This window comes from Sparus aurata, chromosome 21 (genome assembly GCF_900880675.1).
Source record: "Sparus aurata chromosome 21, fSpaAur1.1, whole genome shotgun sequence".
Taxonomy (NCBI): Eukaryota; Metazoa; Chordata; class Actinopteri; order Spariformes; family Sparidae; genus Sparus; species Sparus aurata.
Window position 1 is genome coordinate 19,858,699 of NC_044207.1, and position 20,898 is coordinate 19,879,596.

General features: G+C 42.0%; 3 protein-coding genes across 3 annotated transcripts; all 3 read right to left on the reverse strand.

Annotated features, from left to right (window-relative positions):
* Positions 1-2,296: 2,296 nt before the first annotated feature.
* Positions 2,297-5,448, reverse strand: LOC115572044 (aquaporin-1). Its single transcript, XM_030401808.1, has 5 exons — positions 5,308-5,448; positions 4,756-5,156; positions 4,437-4,598; positions 2,741-2,821; positions 2,297-2,642 (listed from the first exon to the last, which is right to left on the reverse strand). Exons 2-5 carry the CDS (start codon positions 5,107-5,109, stop codon positions 2,436-2,438), a joined length of 804 nt encoding a protein of 267 aa, XP_030257668.1. The 5' UTR covers positions 5,110-5,156; positions 5,308-5,448; the 3' UTR covers positions 2,297-2,435.
* LOC115572043 (aquaporin-1-like) lies at positions 5,245-7,954 on the reverse strand. The gene is made up of 4 exons (XM_030401807.1): positions 7,449-7,954; positions 5,854-6,012; positions 5,610-5,690; positions 5,245-5,514 (listed from the first exon to the last, which is right to left on the reverse strand). The coding sequence occupies exons 1-4, from the start codon at positions 7,827-7,829 to the stop codon at positions 5,329-5,331; spliced, it is 807 nt and encodes a 268-aa protein (XP_030257667.1). The 5' UTR covers positions 7,830-7,954; the 3' UTR covers positions 5,245-5,328.
* A 7,606-nt stretch (positions 7,955-15,560) lies between these two features.
* LOC115573381 (aquaporin-1) lies at positions 15,561-18,267 on the reverse strand. The gene is made up of 4 exons (XM_030404150.1): positions 17,551-18,267; positions 16,759-16,920; positions 16,438-16,518; positions 15,561-16,153 (listed from the first exon to the last, which is right to left on the reverse strand). Exons 1-4 carry the CDS (start codon positions 17,980-17,982, stop codon positions 15,974-15,976), a joined length of 855 nt encoding a protein of 284 aa, XP_030260010.1. The 5' UTR covers positions 17,983-18,267; the 3' UTR covers positions 15,561-15,973.
* Positions 18,268-20,898: the final 2,631 nt, after the last annotated feature.

Here is a 20,898-nt window from a genome sequence, read left to right on the forward strand (position 1 = left end):
TCAGTTTTGTCCTAAAATAGCTCTCAGCAGACATAACTTTAAAGGGGCACTATGTAGTTTTGAAAAAGAAAGGGTCCTGCTTAATATGAACAACGTGAAACTGTGTTGTCCTTTAAGTTTGTCTACTCAGTTTATTCAGTCATGAAGATGAAGATCTTCTGATTATAATGTCTTCCCCAAAACTACACAGTGCACCGATAAAATCCTCAAACTGCAGTGCCCATGCTTCCGTTTCTGTTGGATTCTTGCTTCAGTGCAATGCATTTCTGCCTTTAACAGACAAATATAATCCCATTGAATAAACATCAAGCTCTTCCTTCAGTGAGCTAAAACTTTGCCTTTATAAAGCAAGGAACATTTACGTTACTGTAATTCTATTTAAGGAGTGCTCAGTGTGTAAATGAATAGCTCGGAGTTAATTGAAGTCTTGTTTATTCATCTAATTTTCGTTTTACCAACAACATGGAGGCAACTAACAACTCTTTTCATTACTGAGTCACTGTGCTAGTAATCAGCAAATTAATCAATCGAGTGTTTAGTCGATGAAATGTGGGAAAACACTTGCAAATAAAAAAAATCTCATCACAGTTTTCAAGAGCCCAAAGATTCTTCAGCGCAGAGGGAGTTATCAGTACTACTGATACTCGTTAGCATCAGTGCATTGATGATTTTGGTCTGATCAAGCTATTTGTTTACAATCAAAAATATACAGGATATTGGAAACATTACACTCTAATTGATCACTATTGACTTGTAATGTGGAAATAAATGACAAAGGTTTTTCGATCACAAAAACGTATGAAAATGTGAAATATTATTCTGTTAACTCGTCAAGGCAGCTTCAATCAGTTTAAGCCCTCGTTCCAAATTGTTTATTTTTTCTAGATAAAGATAATGAGAGGAGCACTGAACACTCTCCCATGCCGGCTCAGGGAATAATCAAGCTCAACACGGGAGCCAAATCCATTTGATGAAGGACAGTCTCACAAAAATGACTGAGGCGCAACAAAAAGGGCATTGTCCATGTTGTTGAGGACAAACTTCAAAACAAGAGGCTAAACACAATGCCGTGACCTTTGAGGTTAAGCACACAAAGGAAGGAGGTTTTAGATTGGCCGCCGTCACATGACCGGCTGCTCAAATTCCACCATAAAAAAAAAAAAAAAGAAAAAATCATGTGAAGAAGCGCCGGGTCGTATAAGTGAGATAAACCCATCAGCACGACGATCCCTCATGGATAAATCTAAACACACGGTGCACCTTGGTGGGTTTATGAGGCACTGAGCCGACAGAGTAGTGGTAACACACACCAGAGCACAGCAATATTCCTCCTCGAAGGGAGTAAAGACATAAAGAATGATCAATTACTGATGTATATATATATTTGTATTCTACATATTCCAGCTATTGCATTTGAATACAACGAAATACAATGATTTATTCAGGCTGTGCAGATCCTTTAACCCTCCTGCCTGTCCATCTGTTGCAATTATGCTTAATAGGGCATCAAAGTTTGTGTTATATAGCAGTGATTTTCCAACACCTGCCTGGCTGTGTTGCAATAAATGGATCCGAGGCATGACAATAAAACAATATGTACACCTTTATTCACACACGGGACGTCGTAAAATTATTTGGGACACAGACGTTTCGTTAATGATCGTCTCACACTGAGCAGGATAATGGAAATGCTCAGCAAGGGGATGTGCATCCAACCACGGCGGTCATCCTGCCCCATGATTGGTGCTTAAGCTAACAATAACTTGTATTAAACGACCTTGGCTGGATTTGCGCCTCAGACCGCAGGGTTTCCACTGAGAAAAATGTTGTGCTGTGGAGTTTAAAGTCACCCAGTGGTTATTCAATGATTAGCCCAGGGTGTGGGGGATCATCAAATACCAATGAGCCATAAAACGGGATGTGAGAGGGGCCGTGTGCGTAAGACAGAGAACAGACATTCTTGTGTCACGGCCAAACAGGAAAACCTCCACGATGGTCACGTCTTGACTAATCATGCCGTTTCTTATGAAGAATTTAAAAGTACTTTCATGTGTTATTACCTGATCCACATCCTTGTGTTGTTTCAGAACAGAGGTTTTTTGGGACTGACGCCAAGCGCCCTGAATAGAATAATACAGTATGCTATACATTATAAAGAAAGAAGCGTCAAGGTCGAGCAGATCTGAATATACATTGTGCTAACCTGGTAGCTGCTCAGTGTAAATAAAGGATATGTTGACCTGTCTTTGAACTTTGCAAATTAGAAAAAGGAAATAGTTTGAGATGGAAACACTGAAAGTGGATAAAGATTAATCTTTATTATAACAATTTATCACACACATGATAAAAGCAACTACAAAAACTCACTGCAAACATTTTAAAATGTAATCAGCCATATTGAAAGCTTTTCTGCAACTCATATGTTGCTTGTTTTTTCAGTGCTTTGGCCACTGACTTGGCCCCTGACTTGGCCCCGGGCTGCTGTTGCCTTCTCTAGGTGCGTCAAATCCAGCGTCTTCATCTTCTGAACCATTAAGCAGAACATTCCTGCGCGTCCTGAAGTTTTGCGCTCGTGGACACAGAAGGAAATCGTAGATAAGAGCCGCCGCTATGCCGCCACACATGGGCCCCAGCCAGTACACCTTGGATAAAAGCGAGAGAGATCATTTGTCGACAAAATGAAAATGGAGAGAAATTTAGTGTTAGAGCTATGGCTTCAAACAATGGCTTCAAACATTACCCAGTGGTTCTCCATTTTGCTACGTATCAGGGCGGGTCCGAAAGAGCGAGCAGGGTTAATCCCACATCCAGTGAAACTGATCTGTAGATGAGAAAAAGTCAGTTATTCAGCAAGTTATATTCAATAAATTTGTATTAGTAATTTGAGTATATGCAATATGCATGTTGCAATTAACCCTTTCATGCATGGTGTTGTGAAGCCATTTTTCAACCATTTAGGATGGAGTACCATGTCCAAGTCACCAGGTGGCAGAGCCCCACCTGAGTCCATATAGATAAACAGTTGTGAGATACGATATAATGAATTTAAAAGTCGCTCTAGAATAAATGTGAATATTATTTAAAAAGAAGCCAGGCAGGTTAAAAAAAAAAAAAAGAAAAAAAAAATTCATAAAGCTTTGAAATTAAAATGAATATATCTGTCCACTCCAGTAGACATTATGTACCAACAGGTATAGTCTTCCTCTTGAGATCTGCCTTTGGTGTCATTTCAAATAATGATATAGTTTACCCTTGAATAGATTTTCTTCAGGCATAGACACCTTCATTTGACAGCAGATAGAAAGGAAGGTCCTCAAGCCCAGATTCAAACCGTGGTCCACTGCATATGTGGCATGTGCTCTTAACCACTCTACTACCTGCACGCCCATTTAACAGCATTATTAGACAGTCTTGAGATCTAAATATAGACCTAGTATGCCGAATATAGGGTTACAGTTGGTTGATGGTTATCACAAAAAATAGCTGTACAAGCAATATAAAAAACGCTGAAAAATATTTTTACCATTTTTCTGAGAATTAAAAGGTTGATGGAAAAAAAGGGTATTGTGGTGATGTTTCACTTGAAAGAGTAAAATCAAGCATTAAAAAATTTGCTCATTATTGCATAAAAGGGTTAATTGCACATGTCATTCCTGCACTCAGAAGATTCCGTTACAACATTTTATATTATCAAAATCAATTAATATCTCAATTTATTTTACCTGAATATCACCTTTTTTTTTAATCAAAGTTGTTTATGTTGGAAAAATTGTGACCACTGTTTCTGTTTGTGACGCAGTTTTCACATTTTGACGTGTTATTTTAAAATAATCTAATTCATTCAGTGTGTTAGTCTTTGCACCAGGCACATCCAACCCACTTGATCCTCAGAAAGCTGTGTGATGTTGCCAGGAAAATGCACTCACAGAAATTTGACACGTGCTGCTGATTCATATTCCTGTTAACATGCTGCTGTAGCCGTTTTTGAAATTGTGATTTGCTGTGCCCACTTTGTGAACTACTGGCAATTCAGCCGCACCCTGCACAATTATGTAACAAGAGTACAATCTTGAATCATGACAATTCCTGTGCAACACAGAGAAACTATATTGTCCGAAAGGGAACAGTGGTCTCAAGTACCAACACCGAGTGAGTGAATGGCTAAACAGGAAATCTGCCCCACACCACTTCAAATAGCCTCAAAAAAAAACCCCAGTCAGTCCTCAGAGAAATGAAAATTGCTGTGACTGCACAGCTTTTTTCTCCCACCTTCCATCATTTAAACCAAACCTTGTCCACCCTTACAGTACTTGGCTGAAGAGCCTCCTTTATAACATACATTTGTGCCCTGAAAGGATTTCACTTTGCTCTGCTTATCTTGTCCAAACTGCTTTAAAGACAAGAAACAAAAAACGTCAGGATTGGGATTCACTTACAGCTGCAAAGTGCCCAAGCCCCACTGACAGCCCAATAGCCAGCGGTGCCGAACCTTTGACATCACTCCGTCGCTTGTCGGTCACTGCGATCACACACAGGACCAGCTGAAGGGTTGCAAGGAACTCGATGATGAAGCCTTGCGCTTTGGTCACTCTGTTTAGCTGTGAAAGACAATGAAAATAAACCAGAACAGCTAAATGCAACAAGTTAGATCCAATGCAGTGGTTTATATGACACGACACATTTGTCGAAATCACAATAAATTAAAGTTTGAAAAAAAAACAAAAACAAAAACAGATATTAAGGACGACCTCTTGCCTCGTTAACACCGAGGGAACCGATTTGTGCGTATCCATTCACGATAGCACTAGCTGCAACTGCCCCGAGCATCTGAGCCAAGATGTAGCAGACGCATCTGAGTGCGCTGATCTGGCCGCTCACCAGTAGCCCCAGTGTGACTGCAGGATTAAAGTGTGCCCCGCTGACATGCCCCAAACTCTGAACCAGAGTGGCGATAGCCAGTGCGAAGGCCAGCGCGACCTTCAGCTCCTGAGCAACGCCTTTCTCGACGCTCCCGATGATGGCGGTCAAACCCGCGAATATGAACAGCAACATGCCGACAAACTCTGCAGCCACTGCCCGCCAAAACGCCCAGCTTTTTACTTCTGTCATCTCCGCGTCGAATGTGTTCGGTGTGTCAAACCGACATGTATGAGCTTCTGTATTTATAGTGAGGAGGTTTGTGTGCAGAGGGGAGGGGAAGAAGAGGTGAAACAGGAAAAAAGATGACTTCAGGGTACACATTTGAGCATTAGAGAGGAGCTGCTTATGGCTGAAAAAATATTTTATTGGTTACAAATAAAGCATTACACAGTAGTGATTTCCACCAGGCTACGTCCTTGACCATCTATCTTTGACATCCTCGAGGAGGGGCTCGCGAATGCCATTTTCCATTGTCGAGCCACAGCAGAACAGGACCTGTGCTTGTACGCTAATGTGCTCATCTCTGGGCACCAACAGAGAATAATACAGGAGAGCTGCCACCACACCGCCGCTCATCGGTCCTGCCCAGTACACCTGAAAAACAAAAGAACAGGACATCCGTTTCAATAGGAGTGACTCATGAGTGCAACACTGGCAAAATGTCTGATTTTCAGCTCTGCAATACGTACCCAATGATCATCAAAACACTTCTGTATGACTGCAGGACCAAAGGATCGAGCCGGGTTGATACCACATCCTGTGTAGCTGATCTGTAAACCATATCAGAGGAAACCACCACTTGCGTCTCTGGCCATATGACAGCAGATTACACGCAAGCCGGATTTATAGCCAGTTCGTCCTACGCCAATCCATTGTATCAGACGGAGAAACCATCGAACGAATTAATGAGGGGAAATGTTTTGATATACTCACTCCAGCGAGGTGTCCCAGCCCCACAGACAATCCGATTGCCAGAGGTCCAAATCCGCCCACGTCACGCCTTTTGTCGGTGACTGCCAGCACGCACATGACGAGCTGGAGGGTGAGCAGGAATTCTACGCCAAAACCTTGATTAGGGGTAATTCCATTCAGCTGCAATCGAGGAGAAAACGCTTCAGTTTGTGCCCTGCCTCTATGGACATACACAACTAAAGGGTAATCCCACCAATTTTCCACTTTGAAGTAGTGTAAAGCGTTTGTGGCTACATGTAATCTGATAAACTGTGTCCATTGATGTCACTCAGTTGCAAACTTACATTATGGGTAATGCAGGTGCCCATATTTTTTTTCAAGCAGCCCAGCGGCTACACCAGTGGGTCCAGCATTACACTCTTATAAATACTGTTTGAATAGATTTCAAGATTCCCTTTTTATTCCATGCCATCCTTTTCAAATCCTCGTGCACCATATTACCCATAATGCAACCTTGACACTGAATGACATCACTGGGTGCAGTTTGTCAGAATACATGCAACTTGCTCTGGAGCCACAACCCCACCCCCCCCTTAATTTTTTTAGGTTTTGACAAAAAAAAATCTTTCATATTGCAGCTTTAATCATGATTCAATCTGAAATTTTGATAAAAGACACCAGAGGGGATTTTTCCAACTAGCCCAGGGGATTACTTATATTGAGACAATTATTTTCTGTACTACAAGTTTTCTGACATGTTGTGTTCAAATTAGCAAATGATTTTTCATCTTATAAAAACGTGCACTAGTTGCAAACACTGCTGAAACATTTGATGGGATCTCTCTTATCATCACTCCATAAATCAAAACAAGGAAATACTGTCAACGGGCCATTAAAAATGAATTAAATGTTAGATACTTCAGGCTATGGGTGATATATGAAGTATCCCCTCTGTAAAAAATTCTTTCAGAATATAGATACACAAGTAAAGCTGGAAAGTGTGGTGTTAGTGCCGCTGATGTGGAGATTTCTGGGTCAGAATGAGAAAACAAATATCCAATATTTTACATTTAAATATTTGAGTAAATCTGCACCGATTTGCATCAATATCACGAAGAGGAATCTGAACTAAATAAACACTTCAATGTGCAAGTTGGACATTTTCTTTCTACTTGTCCCAAGAAGTCATGATACAGAGGCTAACTAGCCTGAAGTCTCAAAATTAGCCAGTGCATGAGTTCACCTGTAGTGTCTTAGTATTTAGCTGCCTGACTCATTCAGCCCTTAACAATTTACTGCAGTGGACGGCGCAAGCCTTCATCCTGTAAACACTCCCTGGTGAGAGAAGGCTTTCCTTTGTTGCAGGACAGCCACAAACCATGAGTGATATTGAAAACTTGACATTTAAATTAAACAACATCATCAGGAGTTAGTAAGTGTGGACATCCTCAAAATTACAGCACAAAACTTTTAGACAATGAGTGTCTGGATTCCATAAGGAAACTAGATCAGGCTTGAGGGCAATTCCCCAGATGCCACTCAACACTGAGCAGAGCTTGTCATTCATTAAGGGGAGGAATAACAGGAAAATTGGAAACACATGGATGCCACCTCACCTTGTTAACGCCAAGTGAATGTGTGGTTTCTGGTCTGATTCCGTATACAATGGCACTGCCAGCCACTGCGCCCAAAATCTGAGCTATCATGTAGAAAATGGCTCCAAGGAGGCTCATGTGGCAGCTGGCCAGGAGGCCCACGGTGATGGCAGGATTCAAATGGGCACCGCTGACGTGACCTATACACTGGGCTAACGTGGCAACGGCCAAGCCAAAGGCAAATGCCACTTTGATCTCATGGTCAGGGTAGGAATTATTTTGGTCTCCTATTGCAGCCGACAGGCCGATGAAGACGAGGATGATCATTCCCAGGCATTCGGCCAGCACTGCCCTCCAAAATTCCCATGTTTTCATTTCTGACATGGCTGCACACATACTCATTAAAACAAACAGGTATTTGGGCAGTTTTTGAGAGAGGGCTGCGGCACAAGCAGAGGTTCAGTTCCACTAGCAGCCCAATTAAAACCAAAAAAAAAACATGAGTGAGGTTCACCAGCATTCATCAAGTGTGTGGCTGTAAAGAATCAGGCCTAATTACAAACAGCTGAGAGATGTGCATTTCAACCAGTGAGAGTGACCTCCACGTCTCCTGCTCTGTTCAGTACTTTTCCAGTTTAACAGAAGGCGGTGCTGCTTTTATACTATCATTCATGACTCATTGAAGACTGTGCCAAACAAATGAATGAATGACGGAGAAGACCTGTTCGAATACGAAATATGTCTAATGCTTTTCTGGATTGAAGAGAAAAAGGTTTTTGTGCTTTTGCAGTACAAAATAACTCATGCAGCCATCAGCAGTTTCCATGTATAATTAAATCCAAGCTAATTGTCAAATTTTAAAACAGGCCATCCTTCAAAAATGAGCCGATTTTCCAAAAAAGTATCTTAATATCATGGAATGAATTTTCATGAGCTGTGAAGCGTGCGAAGGACCTTCATCAGATGAGTGAAGGACACTCACCACCCCATTACTTCTTACAGGTCTTTGTAAATGCCATGCCTTATCTCTCCATCTCCTCATTCTATTCTGAGCATGTGTCATGCAGGACTCGGCTGCATTGAAGTTAACATCAGTCATACGCCGCTGTGAAGGAAATGGGACCTTTTCGAAATGTGTGACGAGGAAACCAGCGTCCCATTCTGCACTTCTGTGTGAACGGGCTGACAGGTTAAAAGGTCACGCCGCTTCTTGTCCTCTTGTCAGCAGGGAGAATCAAAGCACCACCTTTGACTCGGGCAACAATACTCCACCCGAAAAATGAAGAATGCACTCCTTCTTTCCCCCAATAAATGTAGCTCTTCTTGCGTGGTTTGCAAGTTACTTTTTTGATTTTGTGAATTTAAATCAAATCGTCATTTTCACCCTTTGCGTGAGATTTATCAGTCTGTCACTGGAGGGAAGAGGAGCGTCGCGATGAACTGCGCATCATAAAGTAAGTGTGACAGGAGAGTGGGGAGATAATCACGGAGGGCTGACAGGAAGGATGGGAAGTAATGCCTTCTAACCCCGCGAGCAGGTAGCGGCGTTGCCAAACTCTCCATTGAAACTGTCAACAAACATGTCATTCATTGAAAAATCACCTCTTTTTCTTTCGGCACGTGCATGTCTGATACCGTCTTGCTCGGCTGTAAAGTTATATGATAAGCCTCACTCCCACTCCTGCATCCAGCTGTAGGCTCTGAGTCTTCAGGGAGGGGAAGTTGTCATATTTCCTCCCCGCTCCCTGCTTGGAGCTTCCTTCAGGGGGATGAAAAGGTCAGACCCTACACACCAAATGTAAACTTCAGATATTCTACATTCACATAATAATCTGCTTATTTGCTTATTTACTGGATTTGGTTGAAATTTGTCTTGAACATCAAACAACCCTGGGGTTCATGTTCATTTCAATCGTTGCACAATGTTGACAGAAAGCAAACTAATAACAATAAGTCAGTCTTTAAGCCAAGCGACAAACCCGTCGCCATTTTTCACTGTCTTGCATTCAAGTTTTAATTCTGTGTGGTTCATATTTTTCACGCACATACAGACATTGTTTGGTCCCGAACAAAAGACCGGCTGCCACAGATCTTGTTAAATACAGCGTTGGAGCTAAAAAGATGATTTTGATATCAAGAAAAGGATTATGTTCTTGTGATAAAAGATGTGTCAAAGATGCTCTATTGCTCCCTCATGATTATCATATAATTAATTATAGTTTAGTTGAGTTTGGATGGAAATCCTCCAAAGTATAATTATCACATCAGCCAGCAGATCAGTACACAGCAGCATCGGCTCATCTGTCAGCAGTGTTGACGACATCATCAACAACAAATTTTTTCTTTTGTGTCTTTTGTACAGGAATTTACCCAACAGACATACAAACGACCTCTAAAATGCTGAATAATGTTAAAACGCTGCAAAATTTGCTTCAGTTCTGATTTGCCATTCCAAATGACTGAAGCTGGAAAATTCAATTCAAGGAAAATTTCTGCTATTGAATCAACTTAATCCTAACTCAACTTTAACATGTTACCCTCTTCCATTCCAATCCCCTTTTGGGGCTAAATGACAAACCCAAATTAAAATGGCTGAACCAATCTGATTACATACATGGTAAGGTGATGCCAGAGAGAAATCCATGGTGGCCCTGAGGGTCAAGACACAACAACATGTTAGAAAACACAACAACATTTCAGATTACGGAAAAGGTTGGGAAACAATTCTTGGTTGCTTTTGTGTTATCTGACATGTCGATTTTTTTGGCCCAAATGTTGTTGTGCTTGGACTCTCAAATCCCCCTTTTTGTGAGACCGTCCAGGCGATACAGAATCGGATTAGGATTGGCCACTGCAGCGCCTCATGATGATGACGTTGCAGTCTGGCAAATGCTGAGCCACAACCCTGCACTTTATTTTCATGCACAGCTGAAGTTGTTTCTGAGTGTGTGTGAAAGACATATTTGGAACCCACCAATGAGCCATCTTCTAGTCTTCTGGGCACAAAATCTACTTGGTCAGGTTTAGGGCAAAAAGCAGAGAGCTTCTGAGATCAGTAAACATTTTTAAAAAGTAGGGCTGTCAAACGATTAATTTTTTTAATCAGTGGAGTGAACATCAGTAGACTATCCGCTCCTAAAAAAGCTGTGTTATGAGTAAATAAAGCAAAGACAACTTATTTCCAGCCATCCGATTGGACAGTCAGACGGACGGCTTTCAATGAACCCTCGTTTTCTCCGGTCGAGACACTTTTAGAGCGCACAAAAACCTGTTTTGACACCGTGCCAGCAGGACCACCTCACCCCGTCTGCTTCCCACTCGACCATGACGTCCTCTCCTCGCCCCTGTCTTTCAGATGTAAATAAGACGCAAATGTGACTCATCCTCCAAATCTGGTCTTCTAGAGGCATAAATACCACCAAGATACAGGTACTCTGAGAGACCCCCAAGAGGATTTGCTGCCGTGGTCTGTCATGAGAGCTGGACCTCAACCTAACCCGGAGATTATAGGATGAACACAGAGAATTCAACCATGCCGACATGGGAGCAAGTCAAGTATGTAATCAATATGAATTCTGGTCTGTTAAGCAGAGTGAAATGATACTTTCAACTTCAAAGGTTTTCCCTCACACTCGCCTAAAGTCTGTGAAAACATAGAAGCATGATGCATATCAAGTGTAACCACAGATTAACTGTTTAAGGACAAATAAAACCGCCTGTCTTCTGCCTAAATGAATCTCCTTTAGTCTACACACTGTTGTTTGAACAACAAAATATTTGATATCAAAATAGTGAATGCAAAGAGAAATTAGGTCTTGAAAAAATTACGCTCTCGCCTTATGACACACAGTAGGTGGATGAGGAAGGGAGAAGGAAGAGGGAGAGAAAATACTGTAGATAGCGGGTGGTGTGATGGTTATGCTGACTGATCAACACCCTCAAAAACAACAAGACAAGAGGAGTGACTGATTTATACATCCAACTGGTGAAAAGCTAGAGGTCCCTGCCCATCCTGTGTGCTCTGGCTAGTTTTTGGCCTGTTTTGTCTTTGGCTGATCTCCGAAGGGGCTTTCTTTTTTGGCCTGTATGCCATGAATGAGTTCTTCCTGCTTTTCTGATGTCGATCATTTAGTTGTCAGTCTTTACCTGCATGTCTTTGCTGTGTTGAGAGATACTAAGAACTGCCCAACTAGGTTGAAGTGACATCTTCCTTTTTCTTGGACTATGTATCACAAATGCTCTTATCTTCGCTGTCCCCTCCAACATGTATTGAAGACTGACTGTCAGAAGTCACTGCTGTGATGGTGGATAGTAAGACTGAAAACAGCCTTGGGGCTGATCTGTAGGGGGAACCAAGCTTTGGGTAGTGCAGGACTTAATGGATGAAATATAATCCAGTTTGAGTGACAGATCTGAGCGTTTGAAGGCTGAACACATGCCAAAACATGTTCGACAACTATTTTATCTTTTGCCATAACGATCAAAAGGTAAACAATACTAATAGGACTTTCAAGTTAGAAGTTAATCCAAGCCGCTGCAGCGCCTACGTGGATGATGTCACGTAGCAGTCCAGCAAAAGTTTAACCAGTTTGACCTCTTTGACAAGCCTGATATAGTTTCTGAACGTGGCCTTAAAACATATTTGAAACCAACCAATGAGCCAGTTGTTGCTTAGTAATGGAAGGATTTGTCTCCAAGTTGAAATCAAATCCCAGCCAGTGAGCTGGTCTTGAACCCGGAAACTTACCCGAACACACTTTTGTTGCAGAACAGGCGTCCCAAAGGTGATGCAAAGAGTTTAATGTCCAACACCTTCTCACTCCCAACTCATCAAATATTGCAGCGTGGTCAGTGGCCTTAATCTTCAAGCTATGACGCTCTATCTACCACTCCAGCGTCAGTTCAGACTTTCAAAAAATCTAGCTCCCTGACAAACATTCCCATATTATGACACGATGTCTGAAATGTTATTAAGCTATGAATCGGTTGTTGTTTTGTTCTGTCGAGGCACCAATAGTACTTAGTTAATCACGACATGACTTACATTAGCTTATTTACGTACGTTAACTTACATTACATACCTTATAAACACGTCACTCTTGACTCTTCGTGATCACACTTGGTGTGCCAACCTCCGTCTCAGAGTGGAACATCCAATGTATGACCCATTCAATCATCCCCCGGCTCAAGAGTCAAACCGGGCTGCTGCATTAGAGTGTTGAGAATGGGTAAAAGATGTATGAACATTTATACAAGCGCCCTTTAAGTCTTCTCTCGTCTGGCCTCCAAAAACTACGATAAGGGCTGATGTCTCTCTCTGTAGCCCAAACTATCTAAGCAGAAAATTACCTTAACCCTTAACCCAAACCATATCCTGCATGCAGTGGAGGTACTGACCCCATGAAAGTCTCCTCTGTGCAGCAATTACATAATTTCACTTGAGAGAACACTTTGCTTCTCGGAAGGTTAATACCAGCATCCTCTGTCAAAAGATGAGCAATACGCTGCAGGGCCAAGGCCAAAAAATCTATCCAGTCTTTCTAAGTCTTTCCCCGCTGGCAAACTGCCCTTAGCTGACCAACCAACCGGCGGGGGTAGTGCTACAGAGAGGGTGAGTCAGAAAAATCTCCAGTATGTGCTGTTTCTTGGCTGCTGGGGAGAAACTCTCACCAACCTGGCAACCTGCCCACTGGATGCTTCACCTGTTGGAAACACAAGTGAGGGAAGCTTTTCATCACTCAGCAACAACAGCTGAGCATGGTAAAAAAGAAAACACAAGACTGGAATACATATATTCCTTTATAAAGAGTCTGATTCCCCAAGATATTGAAGGTAGATGTCGGATGAGGAATATTTTCAGGCCAAAATCAGCAGCCCTGACCTTATAAATTATAAGTATACTCACATATTTAACCGAGAGCTAGACTGAATTATGTAAAATAAACATCTTCAACATTTGCGTTCTGATTTAATCTACTTTTGACATCAGATAACCTTAACTTATAGCTCTTGTCTAATCTTTGCATGTCCTTTTAAAGACCCATCAATCAATCAATGTGGGAGAGATAACAGGCTCCAATCTTGTGCTTTCACTTTCTTAGTGCAGTGGCCTTTTGTTTACATTTGAATTACAGATGATGTCTTTACTGTGGTCACCAACCACTGACGTGTGCTGTGGTTTCTTGAGCTTGACACACTTAACATTAGTAATTTTTCTGAAATTCTCTCCCTCTCTCTCTCTCTCTCTCTCTCACACACACACACACTTGTCTCCTGACATTGGTTCTTGGTTCTGTTTTTTTTTTTTTTTTTTTGTTAATGCGTCATGCATCATCATTGAGCTGCATGTAGCTTTCATAACATCCAGTGGATGGTTGGTCGCCTTACCAATTACAACTTTACGTCTTATTTTGTTGAATTGTCTTGCATTGAAAACATACAGTAGTGGAAACATATTAAAGGTCCCATATTATACTGTTTTTCATCAATTTCACACAGCTGTCAAAGGTCCAACAACTCTGTATTCGATATGTATTTCCCAAAACACATTTGTGGTCCTGCATTCCAGCAGTCTAAAAGTCGCTCTGCTGAGCTCTGTTCACAGCAGTCTGTTTGGTTCGCGGAGATTTTTTCGTTCAACCGAACCAGTTTGACCCAGAATTGGACCCAGAAGGAGAGGCTCTGGAAGAAAGTCTGTTTTTTCCCTGGAAGAAATACAGACTCTGCGGCTGCAGCAGGACGTTTCAGAATGGTTAGTGGGCCTGAATAATGTTAGTTTGTTTGTATGTGTTGTTACAGTTTTACCATGTAGCTAATGGCTAACAGCTTGCGAAAGCTGTGTTTGTCTCCAACACAGTCTCCAAACTCTTGGACACTGTTCGCATCGTCGCTGTCTCCAGTCTGCACGTGTCCAGACTTTTTACTGTGACAACCAAGCTCCATCGTAATATTATCAACATTATACTCGCCTCAAATGCCATTGCATAGCGGACCAAAGTGGAGCTAACTAGTTAGCCAGTTTCCAGCTGACTTCACCATACTCGTCGGCAACTGTAAATACTATCAAAGTATAGCAACACTTATGGGTGGCTCGGGTGCAGTTGCTGGGTCCAGTATGGTTGAGACTGATCCTTTTACGAGGGTCAGTGTCGAGGCAAAGCCAGCTTTGTACTGACCCTCGTTACTGAAGCAGTCCGATGTGAAGTGGATTGCACACACATACAAGCTCACACGAACCGCAGCCGGCAGGTTGACGTTAAAAATGAAACACAACCACTGTCTCTTCTGTTGTTTTGTAGCTGGGACAGAATATAGGCACTTGTGTTGATTTATACAACCAACAACAGAGCAATTGCGTGTCTAGCTCTGAGCGACAACGTTGCTGTCTCTCCGCTGGACACACCGAACTTCACCTCGGGGATGAACACCCCCCCCCCCCCCCCGATATCTCCTATCACCGCGCAATGGAGGTCGGCCTATGACAATGACTCCTTTCGTTACGTAACGAAAGGAGCAGAATCTGAACAGCCTGTAGGAGCGCCGTTTTACCAGTGGGTGGGCTGCAGAGACCATGCAGGACTCGCTTGTTTTCCTCATTCTGGGAGTTGGCAGGCTCAGGGAGGACCAGCTTATATATGTAGAGACCAGAAAAAACTTGTTTTTTATGATATGGGACCTTTAAATCAGAAATGAGGCCTTGTCCACATTATCAGATAAATCTAAGACTGGATTACCAATTGAACAAACCCTATGGGCACAAATTCACATTTTCTGCTTTTATTTTGATAGTATAATTGTTATTATTGTTGTTATTGTTGTTTGTCACAAAAGTTTCTTCTATAACATTATGATATTTTAACATTTAGATACAGGCTTCGCACTGGGATTTCTGCCTCTTCTTGCACTGTATATTAGCTGTTATTGTTGTTAAACTCGACAGTACAAATTGAATAAACCAGGCTAAAACATACAACTCTATGGCCTGCAACTATTTTTAAAGAGTTTTGAATTTGTGTAGCTAATTGGTTTGTGGTGATTCAATAGAGAGGAGGAGAGAATCTAATCCATAACATCAAACACCGAGCATTTGTTTTACTTCTATAGCTACGCGACAAGGAAACACGCAGAATGACATCTGTTAACAACAAGTGTTTTTATTTACTTAAAAAAAGTGAGAGACATTTCAATAGTGCACACAATACATTATGCATCAGAAAATAAAAAGTGATACAGGCACATAAAGTATACAACAACAAAAAAAATGGCTCATCATAGAATACTGATATGGGACAAAAATTTCAACAAACATCGTTTCAACCTCGACTTGTATGCCCGAGCTGCGTTGTGTGTGGGGGTCAAAAGAACAGGAGTGAATTAGAAAAAAAAGACACTAACTGACCCATTACCACAATCCTCATTGGTATTTCACAACAGCGCGAAAAACACTGACGTCCTACACTAAATTCAATAGCTTTCTTCTTTTTTTTTTATTTTTACAGGAGTATAGACATGTACAATGAAACTAAGTGGCTTATGTCTGTGTGGGACTATTTTGACGTCATCTCTACAGCTGTGGCGTCATTGCCTCCGTTAACGTCGTAGTCACCGACCGGGCCGCTGACCAGGACCTTCATGCGCTCGGGGAAGTCGTCGAATTTGGGGGACAGCAGGAAATCGTACGTGAGAGCCGCCGCTACGCCGCCGCACATCGGCCCCACCCAGTACACCTGCAAATGGATAACCCCGATCAATCTCTGGATGTTTCTTGTTATCACAGAAAGAAAAATAACAAAGACCCCGAGTTCTAAAGGTTTCATCAATTTCATCAATATCTAGGTGTAAAACAATAGGACTCTATAACTGATTAACTCCCGGAGAAGGATTCATGGGTGAAGGAGTCGTCTGTCAGTTGTGGAGTTATTGAATTATTTAAGCTTGACATGTAACATGCATGCAGGAAAAAATGTGAGGCACGCATAAAGAGCTTGTGTGCCTCTCTTGCCTGACTTACCCAGTGGTTCGTGAAATTGTTCAGGATCAAAGCCGGACCAAAGGAGCGAGCGGGATTGATGCCGCAGCCTGTGTAGCTGATCTGTAATCAACAACAAAGAGACAACATGAGGAGAATATCTTCAGCTACATGGTCTGGTGGTTTGATAGTGCAGCAGGGGGGCAAGGGGGGCATTAGCTGAAACAATTTAAAAAATGCATGAAATTCTATCACTGCAGGAGCTGTCGTGTGTGCTGCTTGTTTGCATTGTTCAACATGTACCGTGCCTCATCCAAGATAAACATGACACCGTTTCGCGTACGGCTGTGAGGTGCATCTTACCGCTGCCAAGTGTCCCAGGCAGACCGAGAGGCCAATGGCCAAGGGTGCCGAGCCGGTGACATCACGCCGCCTTTTATCAGTGACTGCAATGACACACAGCACCAGCTGGAAGGTTGCCAGGAGCTCGATGCCCACGCCTTGGCTGGGAGTGACACCAGTGAGCTGCGAGAGTTAAGAGAGGAATCCAAAACAACAACAGTTTGTCAGTCTGTGTCGGTTAGACGGACAGTTTCCCATCCCGGCCACTTCCCACTTAGCCGCAGCTGGCATCGCCCTGGAAGCCTGACAGCTTTTTAGAGCCACATTGCTTATTCATTCTTTTTCATTTGGTGGAAAACCTGATTGCTGTTTTTCAGCATAATTTAGCTGTGGCAGTACTGTTTCTCTAAAAAGAGCTTGACACTCACATGTTACACATTAGCGAGAACCAAGGGAAAGTGTTGCATTTTGATGGTGCTTAAGTATGTAAATCTACCAAGAGAACTGAGGAGAAATGTCAAGGAGTTGCATATTTTTTGCAGGTTCTTTCTGCTGTTCCAGTGTGCAGTGTGCTTTAATCGTGTGTCATCACTTTTCAATAATAAGCAATGACAGAGTGTCCAAAGAAAAATACAAACACTGCCAAATAAAGTGCCTACATCCTCACTGAAGTCTCAGCTTTTACCGACGGGTCAACTTTACTCTTAAAACATACAGCTGCATCATATTCCCTAGAAGTGAGGGGTGTTTTAAAGCTCTACATTTTAGATCACGTGTTATGTCAACAGCAGCAATATAAAAGGTTTCACTTACAGCGTTGAGCCCCAGTTTATCAGTAGTACTTGGACGTGTTCCATACACAATGCCACTGGCCAGGGCTGAACCCAGCATCTGGGCCACAATGTACATGACCGCCTTGAACACGCTGATCTGGCAGCTGGCGAGCATCCCGAGGGTGACCGCAGGATTCAGGTGGGCTCCGCTGATGTGGCCTAAACTCTGAGCCAACGTGGCGATAGCCAGTCCGAAGGCCAATGACACCTTCACTTCCTGGTCTGGGTTGGTGCTCCCAATAGCTGTTGAGATGCTGAGGAAAATGAAAAGGGTCATGCCAACCAGCTCGGCCAGAACGGCCCTCCAGAAGTCCTTGCTCTTGAACTCTCTCATGGTGGTGGCAGTGTTGCTGTCTGGCTGTGGGTTTGAGCTCTGGAAAGTGTACTCACAAACAACAGCGACAGGCTGCATATATAAGGCCTGAGCTGATAATGGTCAGTGGGCGGGCTTTAAAAAAACTGAAAGAGAGGGCCACACTGAATTAATGAGAAATCCAAAAGACTGGTCTCTCACTTCCCTCCCTCTGCTCCCACACCCTCCTTCCTCCTCTCTCTGTCCTCCGGCCCCTCTCCCGGTACCTCCCTGCGCACCGCTCTCTGCTCTTTGGACTTTTGTGAGTCAAAGAACTCGGTCCTGAAATAGCTGTATCCAAAGGTACATCTTCCACTCAGACAAGCATGAGCAGTTTTAACGCCAGAGCTCCTACATGTTAGTTTTCAGTTGAACATTCTAAGTATTTTAAATGTAATTTGTCCTATTGATGTTTGTGTTTAAAAAAAAAACCCAAAACAACAACAACTTTCTCAAATGTAATCTTGTGCTCCTTTTTGGACTTAATCACACCATGGATGACTGACAGCATATAAGAGAGAGCCAGAGGGGAGGCCAGGCAACTCCCAAATAGTCATTTCAGGACTCACCCTTCCCTCCCCAGACAAGGTTTTCAAGCTTTTACAAGACCACCCAAATGACAGCTCACATGCCAGCTCTGAGACACTTAGAGACAGAGAAATAGAATAAAAACAAAAAGTCGGGAGCAAAAAAAAAAAAAAAAGACAAAAAAAAATAAATAGCATCTTCTTGTCAGAGTTGCAAACAAATCAAGTCTCTTAAAAATTGAATACATTTGAATTTGTGACTTTCAGAGCAAGCAAAAGAGGAGTGGTTTTTAGGAGACTGGTTTTATAAACAAAAAAAAAAATCAAAATATGTAGCATGTCGCAACTCATTAACTGGAAGGATGTCTTTTTGCGAAATAATTATTAGATGTTTTGAAGAGTGCAAAGAGTCAGAGCAGAGTAAAAAATCAACTCTGAGAAATGAGCTGCCTGTTGCACCTGGTCCTCAGCTCAGAGGGGGTGTGACGGCAAACAGCAGCCTGTAAAATATGTCATGGAATTGACTGTGGGAGTGTTCTATGTTTCTGTGTGTTCTGGCTCTTGGATAAACACTTTTTTTTTTTTTTTTGTATTTCAGATAAAGTGTCTGATTTGATTCTAATTGAACCGTGTTGATAACTCCCCCCCCCCCCCCCGTGGGTGTAACACTTATTATGAAGCTGACTTAGCCTGAAGGTTTATACAGAGTGCATCTTATAGTTGTGACTAATTCTGTCATGCATAGAGGGTGTCTCATTAGATAATTATAAGTAGCATCAAAGACGGACGAGTTAAAGATGCTTCTTCACGTCCTTAAATGATTTTATGACCTTTTAATGTTTAACTGTGCCAGTTTGTACTCTTACTGGGTTCACATCTGGCATATTCCTGACATTGAGAGTGGCAGGGACAGTGACAGTTTGCCTGTTGCAAAACCATAGCTGACTGATATCTTGCAGTTCCATGAAACATGCTGTCAAACCACAATGACTAATGCTTGGAGGGCTACTGGTAATCTACTTAGCTGAGTTGAATAAAATGTGGGCCTGACAGTGCTGGTTTTGCATCAACATGTCATCACTTTCTGATGAATTGAGGTATAAGATGTTTTTTGCTTAACTTTACAAGCATTATGATTCATGAATTGATGCATAAGTGTATAAGTGCTGGTGCAGGAGTCCTACCCCCTGCAGGTCACTCTCACAGCACTGGGCAGCTCCTTCAGCAACAGAGGGATACACCCCAAGTGTGTGAAGGAGAGGTGTCGCAGGTCCTTCCTTCCTGCTGCTGTCAGACTCTACAACCAGCACTGCTCCCAGTAGACCTCACCCTGTACTCTGCACTGCGCAATAAGTCTGTACAAAACTCATTTATGTTTTATGTCTGGTCAATTTCCTTACACCCATATCAATTTTGCACTATATCATGTAAATATCCATATACGTCTACTCTATTCTATTTCTTCCCTTTTTAATTATATTGTTTATTTTTGCCATTGGTTTTTGTTCTGTGATATTCTGTCGCTGCTGGGACAAACAAATGTCCCTGTCTGCGGGACATTAATGGATTTCTGATTCTGATTCTGATTCTGAAGATGTTTTTTGCTTAACTTTACAAGCATTATGATTCCGGTGTCCAGGGTGACACATAATGACTGCAAAAAAACACAAAATGACCACAAAGAGACACAACACTGGCTAAAAAGAGGAACTAAAAATAGCCAAAAGACATAAAAAACCGACAAAGAGAGACAGATAATGACCAAAAAGTGGTATAAAGCAACCGCAAAAACAGGCACATCTATTCGATAGAGACAAAATAAAATAGCTGCAGAGGAACGTAATATGACCACAAAAGAAACTTAGAGCCACGAACAACACGATGAGGCATAGAGCCACAAAATAACCTCAGCGAGAAATACAACTTTATGAACATGCGCAGGCGATCACAAAGAGGTGTAAAAAGACCAACAAAAAAAAAGCAGCAAAGCAAACACAAAGAGACACACAAAAACCATAAAGACAAAAAACTTACTGCAACAAAAGCAAAAAGCGACTACAAAGACATAAAAAGTGACCAAATACGGAGGCAAAACAACAACAAAGTCCTTGCATGTTTGTGTGTATTCATAATTTGTGTCATAGTCTGACCATGAGTACTCATAATGAAATAAACACAGTATGTAATCAATTATATAAAATACATGATGAAGTGAACTAACTGTCATATTAGAGCAGACATTTAACTTTTGTTAGATTTTGTATTTTAGACCATAGGATATTTAGCAAAAGCACCAAAGTTTGTATGTGTAATAATATCTGTTTTTACTTTCACATCATGTCAGATAAAGGTTATTGCCAAGGACACGCCTACAGCTCAGCTTTTTCTTTTTTCTTTTTTGTATTTTCCTCTACTGTTCCTTGCTGCTCCATGCAGGAACAGGATGTAG